The sequence below is a fragment of the Heliangelus exortis genome, chromosome 11 (genome assembly GCF_036169615.1).
Source record: "Heliangelus exortis chromosome 11, bHelExo1.hap1, whole genome shotgun sequence".
Taxonomy (NCBI): domain Eukaryota; kingdom Metazoa; phylum Chordata; class Aves; order Apodiformes; family Trochilidae; genus Heliangelus; species Heliangelus exortis.
In genome coordinates this window covers 19,400,056-19,415,840 of record NC_092432.1, presented here as the reverse complement: position 1 = coordinate 19,415,840, position 15,785 = coordinate 19,400,056, and the positions used below count along the sequence as shown (strand labels likewise).

General features: G+C 38.8%; 1 protein-coding gene across 1 annotated transcript; it reads right to left on the bottom strand.

The window, feature by feature from the left end:
• Nucleotides 1-7,793: 7,793 nt before the first annotated feature.
• On the bottom strand, nt 7,794-15,411 carry PYGO1 (pygopus family PHD finger 1). The gene is made up of 3 exons (XM_071755129.1): nt 15,264-15,411; nt 10,916-11,001; nt 7,794-9,280 (listed from the first exon to the last, which is right to left on the bottom strand). Exons 1-3 carry the CDS (start codon nt 15,310-15,312, stop codon nt 8,159-8,161), a joined length of 1,257 nt encoding a protein of 418 aa, XP_071611230.1. The 5' UTR covers nt 15,313-15,411; the 3' UTR covers nt 7,794-8,158.
• Nucleotides 15,412-15,785: the final 374 nt, after the last annotated feature.

The window sequence follows — 15,785 nt, the reverse complement described above, 5'->3', positions numbered from 1 at the left end:
TGGTGAAAACTGTTAAAAACTGAGGAGTGATTTAGCAATGCACTGCAACTTCTAGATGCCTTCTGAAAATAATCAGGTCATACAGGCAGTTGTGTTTTAGTGCCTCACAGTATGGTCTGTTTTGCTCAGGAGGTATTTGCACACTGCTGCTTAACCTTCCTCTAACGAACAGTAACACAGTTATTTGCCAAAATAAAGTCTAGTATATAGAAAGTAACTGCTTCTGGGAAATACGGGTTGAAAGGCAAGCCAAACACATTTGCATAAATATTCAGGTATGTTTAAGTTCCTCAGCTGTATACAGTTACTTAGAACTACTTGGAAAAGTCCAGAACCAAAGTCTGATTTTTCTCCTTTCTTTTAAAATATGACCAAGAAAAAAAGTGAGTTTGAGTGCACATGATTAGCTAACGTGTATTGCTAAATATTTAATTTTTATGTTCTATTACCTATATTCCAAAGTAATGTTCAAATAGTAAAGGTTACCATTAAGTAGTGTGTATATCATATTTATATCTGTGTAAGCAGATACCACAGAGATTTAAAACTTTTTCAAAACAAGAAATCTACAGTAACTGATATGATTTCTGGATTACTCCCCACCCTCCCTCACCCACATCAATACCATCTGGATAGATGCTTGCATGGACTGGAATCTGAGAACTGAATTAAACTCCTCATTCCAAGACCATTCAAGAGTACAAGAAGAAAGTGATTTAACAGAAAACTAGAATGGTTTAGGTATTTTTGACAGGTTGCTTTTTTTAAAAAAAAAAAAAACAAAAAAACCAAAACAAATCAAACCCAACCAAGCAAAAACCACAAACAAACAAAAAATACAAACAAAACCCCCCCACAACAAAACAAAACCAAAACAAACAAAGAAAAAACCCAAACCTCATACGATACATATTTTCAGACTTACAATTAAGATCTGGACCATGTCATAAGGAGCCTTGCTGTCAGCTGCAGCACCAGATGAGACTTCTGTGGATTATGGTTCTGACCCTAGACTTAAGGCATCTCCATAAACAGACTGCTATCAGTCTAAGAAACTGTAAGAGAAAATAAATAAGTAAGTAATAGCTGGGGAAAGATTCTCCCTGTGAGAACACAGCTCCTCCTCTTTGCTTTAAAACTATCTTGTGTTACTTTTATTAAATATGTTTTAGTTGTTTGTATTGCAAGGCAAACCAGACAAGGATGAAGCAAGGAAGTTAAAACCATTCCTTCTGTGCCATTCAGTTTTTTACAGACCTTTCTCCACACTATGAGTTCTTTTTTCCTAGAAAGACTCTCAGCTTACTTACATTTCTTTTACACAGCTTTCTCTTCCTTGCTGACCTCTGAAGCTGTTCCAGTTCTACTGTATTGAAAATGGAGAGGCCAAAACTGCACACAATAGACAAAATCCTGTTTGCCTGCTTCCTAGATGAAATAATGGAAGAGTTAGGGGTTGGAGAGAACAGCATTGTCTTTTGTTTTAAATTGTGGAGTTACAATAGCAGTGTTGGCTAGAATGATTAGAATGTAACAGCAATTCAAAATCTCCTACCACTCCAGACTGTAGTTGTAGCCATCCAGAACCCATCCTTCAGTTTTGAAGACTTCATTCTTACACAAGAAAAGTCTTAGATTTGTTGAGTGCTGGTCGTCTGCCTTGGTCATCTCAGTGGCATTTTTATTTTAATCACAGAGAATATACTGAAATTAAGCAGCTGATTATTTATTCCTGCCAGAAAGAGCACACTTTATATACACACTTTACAAGAGAGGACATAGTTATGGTTGCCTGTACTTGGTGTTCTCAAGTTACATAAAATAGCTCCAATTTATTAACAAAAAAACCTCTTTACTTAAAAGCTACAGTGCAAAGCTATGTATTTAATTTGTTGAAGACACAATAAACATCACTAACACATCTCTAACTCAAACTAGAAGATTTAGCTGATAAAAGACATAAAAGGGATGGAACGAGGTCTTGGATGAACTTTAAAAGTGCTGTATTGATGTTTATCTGCAGGAAAACCACCTTTGCCACATCCACATTGCTCACTCACTTGAACAAACAACTGAGCTCTCAAATGATACTTCTGAAAATAAACCAGAATAGAGGTATACTTAGGATCTATCTTCTGTTGGCACCAATTTATTGGTTAAAAGTGCTTTGTACTGAAAGCAGAGAAAATATTCTCTTGAAAACTTTATTCTTAAATTACTGTCTTCTAATCTGCTTGCAAGTTACTTCAGATTAATGCTTTTACAGAACAGCAGACCTCTCCAAAAGAGCCAGGAGCTGTCTTTTCTGATCAGTGTGACCTCATCATGTTTTCTTGCAGGATTATGCCTAATCCCAATGCATTTTCACAGGCAAAACATTAGAAGAGTTAATCTAGGCATTACAACATCTTCATAAAATGAACAAGCAACTTCCCCACAAAAATTATCTTTATTTTAAAACAAACTGAAAACAGGCAACGGAAAGCAACGGAGTTACATACAGTACTGGACAAAATCTACCACACACGTTTTCCAGGAATGCTTCAAACAGATTCTGATATATGTTCTTCTAAAAAGTAAATTATCCCATTTTTTATTAACAAAGAAAAATAAATGACAATTTTAATCAGACTATATTTTGCATTGTTTGCATGGCAGTACATTGGTAACTTGCCTCTTTCAACTTATCTTTAACACTGAAAGAATAGACAAAAAGTATTACAAGTCAGAAGGCCCTAAAAACACAGTGTCTGCTCTAAAGGCCATATACAAAAGCTTGGTGAAGAGACTGTCTTAATTAAAAATCCACCAGCAACACCATATTGTTTCACATTTCAGAAAAAAATATCAAGAAAAGAAAAAAAAAAAAGAGAATTAATATACTAAAAGCTTGCCCTCCTTAAATTATATGGAAGTTCAGATGTAGACAATCCTTTAGAAGATGAGATGAGCACCTAGGAACAGACACACCTCTCATGACTCCAATCCCAAACTGTCTCAGATCCATCAATTACTGAATTACAGTGCACAAACCTTTGAATAAAAAGATAGGGTTGGATCAAAAGTATTCTGAGACATTTTGTTTGATTATTAAGAGGAAAATCAATCACATATGGCCAACGATACAAAAATAGGTATCCTCTGTGATGTTGGAATAAGCCATTTCTGAACCAGGAAACTAAGGGTGACATCAAATAAGCTACAGGCAGCCCCTCTAGGGGGCTGAACACTATTCAGAATTCATTCCCTCAAAACTGATGGCACACAACACTAGGACACTAAAGGGATCCTTTATTTCTATATAAAGCATAAACCAGAAAGAAATCAGAGGAGTTCCATACAAAGAAGTGAATGTGCATAACTCAATGAAGTGTAGGATACTTCTATTGCCTTAAGAGTTCTGCTAAGTACACTTAATTTTCCAATCTTAAGGAAGAGTCTATTCTAATATAGAAAGCTTCAGACAAAACTTGGTAACTGCAGAATAACTTTAAAATACATCCAGTTCTACTCCTTCTGTATAGATCTAATCCACATCCAATAGATAAAAAAAACACAGGTTTTGTAATCCAAGTAAAGAGTGTTAGGATAGAATTTTCACACCCATGAGCTTATTATCAAATGATCACCCATTTGTCAGTGGATAATATTAAGAAATTCATACTAACAGTTATGGCAACAAGATGACAATGCACGTAAGTGCTGTGTGTTCTGAAAGGCAGTAATTTTTAATTACCATTAATTGCTACCATCTATCAGACCTCATTCTGTGCAAGATACCATGGCAGCTACCAATCCATAAACAATAATGTTTCACATACTTCATAGAGTAGCTTAAAACACATCGTGATATGAAATAATTTGTATTACATAGTAATTTAAGCCCTGGCCACAGGGTTAATGTTGGACAAAGTCTGGAATTTTTTTTCCAATTTGAATTACATACATTAACTTTGCCACACACCACAGCACTAATGCATGTATTACTTCAGACATGCTCTAATTTAAAATCTAAACAAAAAAAATTGTTGCAAAAATACATGTCACCAATGTGGAACACATTCAAGATTGTATAAAAAGTACTGAACTGATATCCCAAAGCAGGTATATATAAGCAGTACATAAGGAAAGATTAGTTTTAATATGAAACAGTCATTTAAGTCACATACAACATTATTAGAAGCATGACTTCCTTTTTAAAAATGTTACACCAATACTTTTACTGCCAGGCAATGTTTATTTATAAAATGAGAGAGATATATTTAATGCAGATGTGTTATCATATTAAATTGGAATAAAGACAAATGTTAAAAAGGTGCTACATTTGAACACCGCTGATTTTGTAAAAATCTCAAACCATAAAAAGCATTTCACTTGCAAATATCATAGGCCCCAAGCTGCAAACACTTTGAAACATCCTTGACTGTGTGCATGCAGTTCCACTTTGTTAATTCTCACATGCTTGAAGTAAGCTGGAAAAATGTCATTACAAAACTGCTTCTTAGATTAAAAACTTCAGAGGTTACAAGGTATATTTTTCTTCAAGCATCCCCTACAGTTCTGTTTTTGTTTCAAATAGAGCAAACTTAATTACTTCTCTTTAGTCTCTTTCATTGGAAGATCTCAAACACAAACTAGGCATCTAAACACCCTAAAACAGTGTTAGTCCCATCTTCTGAAATAAGAGACTGAGGAGGCAGAGCTAACCTCCTTGTCTCAAGTTGCAGAAGGGATCAGTAGAACAGTCAGAACCTGGAATCTTCATACCCACCCTCTGGCCTATATGCAGCACTGTCACCCTGACACCAATAAAACAAGTATTTTAAAGACAAAATTACCTATTTCCTCATTTAAAACTGGTATCTGCCAAAAAAAAAAAAAACCCAACAACCTTAAGTATTAAGGACAGTTCAATGCAGTGTATACCTCTCTATTTCAGCCTAGGGGGGAAAAAAAAGGAATAAATCAACTATTTTGAAAGGACTCAGGTATTTCCCACAAAAATGTTAAGGTTTGTAAGATTTACAAAATCTTTGCAATATTTTTGGTGTGCAGCACCAGTACAGTCTAAATCACTAGTAATGAAAGAAGCACATGATAGCTCAATACAAATTGTTTCATGTAGAGTACTACAAAAACCCTCACTTACTCTAATCAGCCCTCCCTCCCACCCCCCTTCTATAACTAATTTCTAATTCTAACCAGCTGACATTTTCCTATTATCTTACTAACAAAACATGACTGTTGTTTTCCCTGTGCATACTTGAACTACTACTCCTCAATACATGCAGAGAAAAACAAAGTATAACCCTCTAGATAAGGAGTCCAGGTATGCCAAGAGCATATCAGTTGAGCAAAAATATTGGCTGGATGATTTCTGGAGATGCTAATTAATCACATCTCTATGATCAGTGTGGTAAGTTTGGTTTTGTTGTTATTTTTTTTTTTTTTAATGCAATTGGTGTTTGCTGATGTCTTGAATTTGTAGGTTAATAAACGAAGAAAATTAACCAATAAACGAAAAAAAAAGCCAATTAAAATTCCTGAAATAAATTGTTAGAATAAGTGTCACAAATACACAACTGAAGGCCTTATAAAATGATACCCCACTTGATTTTAAATTTGTAAGAACATTATATTTAAATCCTGATGCCTTGCTAGATAATATAGAAAACACTTGCCTAACTTCATGCAGGGTTGAGGAAGAGCCTTAGGATTACAGATTAACTACACTGTCTGCTCCAAAATGTTAAGATGTTAGAGTTCTGAGAACAAATGCCCCAAACACTTTCTCACAACAGAAATGGGATGTGGGAGTGGAAAAGGTATTGTCAACATTGTTTACATTGGTGTAAAATTATGATCATTAGAGCTTTTCACCTAGCAAAGTTTTCTTATTGAATTGAAACTGCTGTAAGTCTGAATCAGCTCCACTACCTTCACAGTGTAAATTGTTGCTAAGACTAAATTGATTCCCAAAGGAATAAATCCATCTAACAAAGTTTGGTTTGATTTCTACTTGAGAAACCAAAAGCAAATTCTGTCAGTCAGTCACTAGGAAAACTACTGAAGAATAAATCTCTCTAAAAGAGATTGTTGCTTAGTTGTCTTTTTGTTGTTTTCAAATATCACACCTCTAGCAAAACATGATTTAGTTTCTGTGTTAAACAAAGCAAATAGTGATGAAAACAGAAGACCTGGATGTGCCTTAGACTTTCTCTAGATCTCCATACAGGAAATCCTCAAGATGTGAATTGTGTCATTTACACTCTAGACACTATTTCCTTTTTCCTGATGAGAGACAAGACAGAAAAGGATGGCAATACTGCATTTTGCCAGTTAAAGAGTATATAAAACTTTTCATTTTTAAAATAAAACAGGGACAGTTATGTAGATCTGTGCAATATTTTCCAGGAAAGTACCACAGTAGAGCCCATTTAAAACCAAACACAATGGTGAACTAGCAAAAAAGCTTTACTTTTCACTCATTAGTGTAGCTTCCCATAAAAACTACCTCTCTATATAGATGACTGTATTCCATATAGGCTCCTACATCACTCATCACCACAGACCTGAACAATTTATCACATTAAGGAGCATGACTAGTACCTGTAATGCTTGACATGTGATTTAACTGCTGATTGTTTAAAAGCAAAGTTACTATCATGGTGGTAACACCATAAGAGTCAGCTATTACAGTGCCACCTTTAATTAAGTTAAAGCAACACTTCTCTCTACAGAACCATTAATTTTCAGTTGCATATGCAACTTTATCACATTGCTAAGGCTGAAGTGTTCAAGGTTAGATGTTTCTCCACATCTAAAAGAAAAAAAAAAAAGAGAGGGGGTGTATTTTTGAGATAATTCAAGGATAGGATGTCAAATTTAGCAAAGAAGCCAAACTTATGATTACTTGCTTCTGATGAGAGCCAAATGTACCTGACATGAAAGCTGTATTTTAATTCACCTCCTCAGACTTCCAACCCCCTCACTGCAAGGCTGGCTGAGGTAGTGATGGAAATTCAGTTTTAAGACTTTGCTGACCAAATCACCTTGCAATTTAGAGCCTGTGCTGAGCACACTCCATTGCCTTGCACCTTCCTTCACGCCAAGCAGACTGTGTAAGCCCAGGGTGACCAAGCAGGCTCTAGCTGAAGACTTTAGGAGATTAGCAGGGCTCTCCCTGCACTGGTTCAATCACAATTCTCAGGCAGCACTGAGGCAGGAGACCAGAACCATCAGTGAGAAAAGATGAGAAGTGCATGACTGCACAACTGTGACAGAAGCAGAGGCTGCATCCTAATGTATATGCTTAAGATGAATGAGTTAAGGTTACATATGCAATCCTAGTTTTGGCATGCTCTATATTTAAAGCACTGGACTTCATAAATTTGATATGTTAATTTTCCAATGTAGTCCCATTTTGTAACTATCTCCCAGACCTAGCAAAAGCCTCCATTGAGTATTTGCTACAAAGTCAAGAGAGATCATAGATTTTTCAAGGAAATACAGATGTGTAAGAACTATTGGGTCTCATTGTGTTACTAAGCAGGAACTCATCAATTCTTGAATAGTCTGCTAATGCTTTTCTTCAAAAATAGGACAAAGCACACATGAAATTCTCTGTATTTATCCTAAAATAAACACTATTAGCACTGAACATTCTTCCGTGTCATGTCCATTATATTCAAAGAAAGCATAGCAAGAACACCAGCAATGGGTATTCACCCCCCAAAAAATTAATGTAATGAGTACTTGTACTCATTAATAATAATAATAATAAAAGTAATATAGTACCATTAAAGCAGAGCAATGAATGCTAGTATTAGTTAGCACACTGACACTGGCAAATTAGGAGTTATTCATACCGGCACATTTTTGCTTTCAATAAAATTGCCAATATATACCCTACTTCTGATCAGTTGTCAGTTATATTTCAGAGTTTAATCAGAAAAAAAAAAATATTCCATTCTGTAAAACATTTGTATACGTAATATTAAGAGTCCAAAGGCTGAGACGGGAGTTTCTGAACGAAAACATTAGGGAAAAAACCATGAGAGCAATCAAACACAACTGATTGTCTGCAAAAAGTGAAGTACTCAATTGAGAAGCAAATCTTCATAGCAAGTATTTCAACCACCACGACTAACTCACATTGTTAGCCATCTGTATTCAGTGCAGGTGGTCCTGCAGTCTCTCTTGTACGCATTAACTGGACATCTTTGTCAGCCATGCAAGTATCACAGCCCCACACTGCTGCTGCTTCTGCTGTGAGAAGGCCATAAGCTGACTCAGTCATGCCTGTACAGACCCGATGAAACCATTTTTGACAAGAGGCTTCACACAGGATGGCATCCTGGTCATCATTAACTTCATGTGTACAAATGCCACACGGATAGACAGGTTCAGAGGATGAGTGACCATGCCGACTGGGATGAAGGGGAGTTTTGCTGCTCTTCTCAGAGTTGCATCCTTCAGCAGTACCTCGGGGCTGGCGGGACTTACTCTGAGTCCCGTTTGAATGACCAGCATTTGTGTTATCAGCACTGTTAGAATGGCTGTTATCCTGATTTGCCACATTGTTTCGAGTAACGTTTTTTAGGTCACTGTTACCCTGACCCACAATCTCCTCTGTCCTGTGATGATGCTGATGAGGAGCAGTGTTCTGGCTGGCTGCTTTGCTTGCACCTTGACTAAAGTCTTGCTTTTGTGCTGATGATTTTGTCTGGTTGTAGGTGTTTGGTGGAGGTACAAAAGAATGGTTTGACTCTAGCTGAGAATTTGGGAAATTTGGATTGTTTCCAGGACCAAAGTTAGATGGCACATCAGGGTGAGGTATCTGACCAGAGTGACCGAAGTTCTCACCAGGATTTGGCCTGAAGTGCTGACCAGGCATACTGACATTTTGATTTATTTGGCCACTACTGTAAGGTGGTTGATTCCCAAAAGCTGGGTTATCGTGTGGACCGAAGCTGAAAGAGTGAGGTCTACTAAAACCCATTCCCACAGGGTTTTGAGGAAGGGGATGTGGTTGATTTCTGAGGGAGTAAGAACCACCATAAGGCGAGGACACTCTGGGCAGCATGTGAGGTGGCATTCTGAAAGTGTTATAGCCTCCAAAGCCAGGATAACCAGGATTACTAAAATATGGATTTCCTGAAGGAAGTGGTTTGTAAGACACAGTATTATAGTTGTCATCAAATGGATTTGCAGCTACAAGGTGGTCAGAGCTTGGATTCGGTGGTGGAGCATATTCAGATGGAGGAGGAAATGATGATCCCTGAAAACATTTTTAATACATTTAAATTAGTTTTAGTATTTCACTCCAAGAAGGACAAACAACAGAGGTCTTGGGTTTGCAGCACTACTGCTAAAGAACTGCTCAGCTGTTGTGTAAAGATCACCCCACCCTGCCAGGCTGTCTGAAATTTCAGTACAGAGGCAAGAGAGGAGTTTGGGCTCCAGAAAGCACAGTGATTTATAGTAATCCCAGTGTTTCAAAAACTGTGTGGTTGCACAATCATGCTTCTGAGAATACCACTTGATACGTGACTTCTATTTCTTAAGAAAAGAAAATGGAAAGCCATGTGTGACTTAAACACGTGCAGGAAATATTTCCAAACGTTGAAGAGCAAATCTGAAGTGTTTCCTTAAATTCTTCCACTTCATTTTACTGAATACACATCTCTTAAAATACCCCACTTCTATGAGGATATATAAAGCTAATATTACTGTAACTCTAAAAAGGGTACATAGAACATAGGAGTCTGCATACAGGAATTTTCTATATTCTATGTACCAAACAGAAGTGGCCCTTAGAAGAATTCAGTGATTGTGGACAGTCTGCAAAGCAGTCACTAGGTATAAAACATGAGGATTCCTGGTTACAGAGCTTAAGTGTTTAATGGAGCCTAGAGGGTTTTTAAATGCCATCAGAGTGGCTATACAATTGAATTGCATTCTAGACTAGCCCGTAGGGAACATATAGCTGGGTCACACTCACACTAACTGCTCACAGAAAGCATTTCTTCACAAATACTAATAGACTATGACTGAACATTAAAAAAAAAAAAAAAAAAAAAAAAAAAAAGAACAAAAAGAACCAAAGAAAGACGTATGAAACAACTAAATTTACTGAATACTGAATTTACTCAGAGCAACCTTACCATGACTGTTTAAAACAAACAAAAAAAAAATTAAGAAAACAGATCCACATCTCAATAGAATCTGGAAAGGCCTAACAGAAAGTGATTGTTTGACCTACATAAATAAAATTACTCGCACTGGGCAATACCAAATTAACAGATACTCTCATTCAAAGCTGAATGAACACACAAAGGAAAATTCTGCAATACAGATATCTAATTGCTTTAGATGTTTTGTATTCAGGCTTCCTTTCCTGCAAACAGAAACTGTGTAGAAATGCCAAATTGCAGGGCAATTGGAAAGGAGCCGAATTTGCCTCACAGCTCTTGCCTGAAAATGACTTGGGGAATATGCCAAGAGTTTGGTCAAAGCATTAACAAACTGTACTGATCACAAACCTACACACAGAAGAAGAAAAGTAGCATCTAGTAAACTGTAGAGACACCGATTTTGAGACACCAATTGCTCAAGTCATTAGAAGAAAGTGTGTGTCAGAATCAAATCCACATGGTAAAATACAAGTTCTTGCAGCCTCACTGGGTTCCTTTTTTTTATAGGTCTCTGGCAACATACACAGTTTAAAATAACTTCAGTGAGAATAACGAGTAGTATGAAGATTTCAACCTCACAGTACAACTGAAATATTTTGCATGCAACTGCTGTTTGTGAGAATAGATTGGTATTCCCAACAATGTGAGACAGTCATACCAGCAAACAGCATCTGAGTGCACAATTTCTTATAAAATCAAAGGAATCAAGAGGAAATTACCTGTATGTTTGCTTTGCGCTTTTTCTTATCAGGACTTCCAAGTTGTACTCCTGGTCCTCCTAACCCATCCAATCCACTGTCACCACCTAAAAAAATTCAATCAGTGCAATACTGCATTAATTTTCTTACAGACTGTTTTGCCTCTATCTGTTGTAGCAACAGGTATCTGTAACAAATACTGAACTCACATTAATTCTGGTGCCTTACATTTCAAGTCCCTAAGGAGCAGGCATATGGAGGAAAAAGTTACACGTACCTCATATACAGCTGTTTTACTCCATTACCACCTTAATGTCCAATTCACACTCAGCACAGTTGAAATAAGCATTTCCATTTATTTTATCTTTATCTGTCCCTTGGTTTTTACCATCTCCATTTCACCCAAGTATTTCTTGCTTGCATAATGCATCAAGATTTCAAAATAGCTGTTTAAAACTATGCACAAGATTCACCTCTTATTTAACTTAGGCAGGCATAGGACTCATCCAGCTCACTGTACCAGTACACAACAGTACATTATAACATGCCATGAAGGAAAAAGCAAACAGTAATAGACCCATGAATAAAAAACACTGAAACCCTGCCACGTTGTTTAAACAAATCTCCAGTTTATCACACCTAAATTTCATTAAATGGAAGACTTGATCAAACAAAAATACACCTGCCAAAAATGACACAGACTCTAAGCAAACCTGCCCTAATCTGCAGAAACCTCGTAAAATAATTGGGCACAGCTGCTCTGGCACAAAGAGAAGTAAAGAATTTTCATTTTACTGATCACTCAATCAGACTTCATTCAGAGCAATTCAAAGAGATATCTGTACTTCACTGACACTCCCAAAGTTGAATAAATCATGGCTTTTGGTTTTAAAACTCTAGATGGACCATGGACAAAACAAGAATCTAGAGCATTCCTTATTATCCCAGGTAGTCTGCTTCATGGGGTTCAAGTGGAGTTGCCATCATATGGGGATGCAAAGAAAACCCTGAGCAGAAATATAAAAATCACATTCTGTTGATGTGAGAGAGACATATGCTCAGATACTAACATAATTACATTAAGAAACTGTAAGCTAACTCATTTTTTCCCAGGTCCATGAAAATACTTGCCAATTTGCTCTTATTTTTTTTAATATAGCATTATAGTATAGAACAGTAAAAAATGGGCAATCCAACGTAAAAATTTTTCTGTTATTTGTTTAAAATTCATACTCAGAATACAAGTCAAACTTTATCAAGATGCAAGCACATAGCTGCACACATGGGTCTCTTTATTATCAAAGGCAAGATAACTGAATTATCAATAGTATTATGCAAAGAAGCATAATGTGTGACATTATACTGCTCTACAGTAGACAAGTATTCCCAAGAGACAGCTAAACCAGCTTTAGGACTGTTCAGCAAAGTAACACTGAGTCTCTTCTCACAGGGAAGAGGTTGACCTACTGTACACAGACTGACATATCCAACAGTTATTTCAATTACTCCTGATCTAAAGGAAACCTGACAAATTTTCAGTCCTAGCCCCTCGTTCACCCACCCCCTCCTTCCTTTTTTGGCTGTCACTGATGAAATTTTATTTCATTTCTCATTACACATAAGGAAAATGGCCATACCAAATTAACAGTACCAAATATTAAGCCTGAATTTCATTCAAGGGCATGAAATTGTAACTGAGTTCTTAAAATAAACCCTTGCATGAGCATAACATATAGTGGGATAACCTACCACCAGAGTAACTGTGGATTACTTTTTAAAAAGAGGAGTCCTTTTTGCTTTGATTTAGAATATAAAATCCTGCACATAGTTAATGCACTGCCACTGCATTAACTGCAGATACTAAATAGTGACAGCATAAAGAGTGATGACAAATCTCCTTTAAATCCCAACTCTATAAATCATCTTCTTGATAAACTCTTTGCACAAAACCATGCCTGCACTCTCCAACATTCTTATATGTTTATTGTAAATTCAGTAGGAGATTGTACTGTGAACATAATTCTGCACAACTGCATTAAAACACACCTCCATTCATGGTTCTTATTATATAAATGGTCCTTAACACATAAAAAACACCACTGATAGCAAAACATTACAAATATCTATATTTCTTTTAATAAAATCAACAACTAGCAGTACAGATATTAGTAAAGCTGAAATGGAGTAGAATACCAAGAATCACATGGAAGTGGTGTTTTGCAATAGCATAAATTAAAATTTCATAAAATTATGTATACATTCCCTCTCTGGGATACCAGTCTTCAAAAACACAGGCATATAGATATTAGAATCCCAGTGATAAGTTCCACCAATTTGTACATTAATTACCCACATGGGTGAAGCCATGAATATGCCAAGGTTTGCAGGACTGAGCCCTACATCTGGAAAGGTACAAAGCTTTTGTATTTTCAGTTCTCGCCGTGTGAGGCCAGTGGTTTAATTTAGTCCTACGAGTTTATATTTTCCCTGTGGAATTGATAATTTATTTAATTTATACATGAAAGGAAACAGAATGTTAGTCCTAGCACACCTCCAAAAACACATGAATAAGAGTCATTTTCATGTAGCCAAAATAAACTTTCTAGAAAGTCACTTTTTGGTACCTACCACACAGACTTTCATTAAAAGGTGTACCAAGCATTTTGGAATGTTGCACTAAGGGTGCAAAACTTATTTCATTGTCTGAGACTAATTTTCCAGGGAAAAATACAATCCTTTTTGATGGGACATCATATATGTATATAGAGATATACAGATATAAATATGTATCTGATATGTTATTTCCTTGTTAGATAATGAATAAAATGCATTTCAGCCATTTATGTATTCTTTTTTAGTTCATACATATAGAATAGAGACATTTTCAGCCTTAGTCAGGAGAACTGCAACTTGCAGTTTTGTTAAGAGATTATAACTTTCCATGTAATTTGTGCCATACTCAAGATGTCACAAATATGCTACGGAGTATTTTCATACTCACTGAAAAATCCCTGTCTAGGTTTTTGCAGGATTTGCCAGTCTTTTTAAACAGTGCTTGATCTCAGCAAAAACATTTTCCCAAGAAACATAAATGGCCAAATAAACTTTTCATTCTAGACAGAAAACTAAAAGGAGTCTAATTTCAACCAGATTTGGTTGAAATTAGCCTATTCTTTGGCTCCAACATTGTAAACAGCTTTGATATTAAGTGGTAATCGCATGGAACTCAGTGGGTAACTCAGGCATGTGAAACAGTATTTGCTTAAATATTTGCAGAATCAGGGCTCGGGAGTGAAGGAGTCTAATGAATCCCAGTCTCCTTTGTAACACTGCTGCATATTTTCATTCTCAAGGTTGCAAGCCAGCTGTTACTACAACAGTTATAGAAAAGCAACCTGTAAATCAATGACAATATGCATAGCAGAATCCACACTTTTCTCTACTTAACCAAACATCAAAAAGCTTAAAACATCAAGAACAATAGAACTCCAGGGGCAAACCAGGAGGTGAAGAAAAGCGATTGTAATAAATTGCAGGTCTTTTAATTCTGCCATTATTTTCATCCAACTCAGGCACCCTACTGGCTTTCATGATTTCATTCAGAAATGCATTTCTGTTTTTAAGGACTACAGGCACACAAGTACCACTACACAGGCTGATGGGCTGCTACTGCTAACCGAGTCAGTGGCACAGCCTGAGTCGTAAGAGATTTCTGTCCTCCTTCTTACACCTTTCAAAGAAAAGCATACTTCAGCCCCCACTAATGCCATACAACAGTGCTATTAACAACGAATAACCTTTCGACGAATTTTTCGTTTTCCAAAAAGAGAAAAACGAAGCCCAAACTAGGATCAAGCCCAAAAGCAAAGACCGGGGGTAAAAGAGTCAACACTCAAGCGTAATTTACGGGCTCTGCAACAACCCTAAACTCGGACATGTGGCACTGCCGACGTATTCCCTTGCACCAACAGTATGCACGCTGCATACTAATGGCCAGCACATCCAGAAAAACACAACAGACAGAACCACGCACCCGCACTCCCCCACTCGCGGGTCACATCTGCACACAGAGCCAGCCCCGAGTTTTGCAGATCGAGGCCCGGAGGCTGCGGGAGCCCGAGGGGCCCGGCCGGGCCCCACCGTGCAAACTTAGAGCGGCTCCCGCGCCACCCGGCCCCGCCGCCAGCCCCGGGGAGGGACCGCGGCGGGGGTGCGGACGGCCCGCACCGGAAAACGCGACGGACGGCTCGGAGCCCGGCGGGCAGCGGCGATCGTGTCCAGCCGGTACGCGCATCCCACGGCGCCGCCAGCTCTCCTCACGGGGGTTAGGCCCCGGGAGCGGCCACCCCCCTCCCAGCCCTCGCCGTACCTCGGGATCTCTTCAGCGCGATGGGGTCCTTCTCCTGTTCCGCTGACATTACAGACAGCAGCGCATGGCTCCCAGGGCGACAGGAATCGGGGCTCTTTGATGATGCTGCCGCCGCCGCCGGCCCGCACCCCGCCCCCTCCGCCCCCGCCTCCTCCGCCGCCGCCCCCGCCCGCTGCTGCCGTAGCTGCCGCCGCCGCCCCAGCAGCGGAGCTGCCAGACTTTGCAAAGTTTGGGCGCGGGAGAGCTCTACGGCGGCCCGCAGTGGAGGCCGGGCGAGGCGGGCCCCGGCGAGCGGAGGGCCACTGCCCGAGAGCTGCCCGAGAGCCCGCGGAACGCCGAGCCGCGCCGGGCAGAGCCCCCTCGGGCTGCGGGCGCCCGCCTCGCTCGGCGCCCGCCGCCGGGGCTGCCAGGCCCCGCGGCCCCGCACAGCGCCCCCCCCGGCCACCAGCGCCGCTCACCGCGCCGTGCCCCGGCCGCCGGTGCCAGCTGGATCCCCGGCCCCCAGGGGCAGCGGCGGCGGAG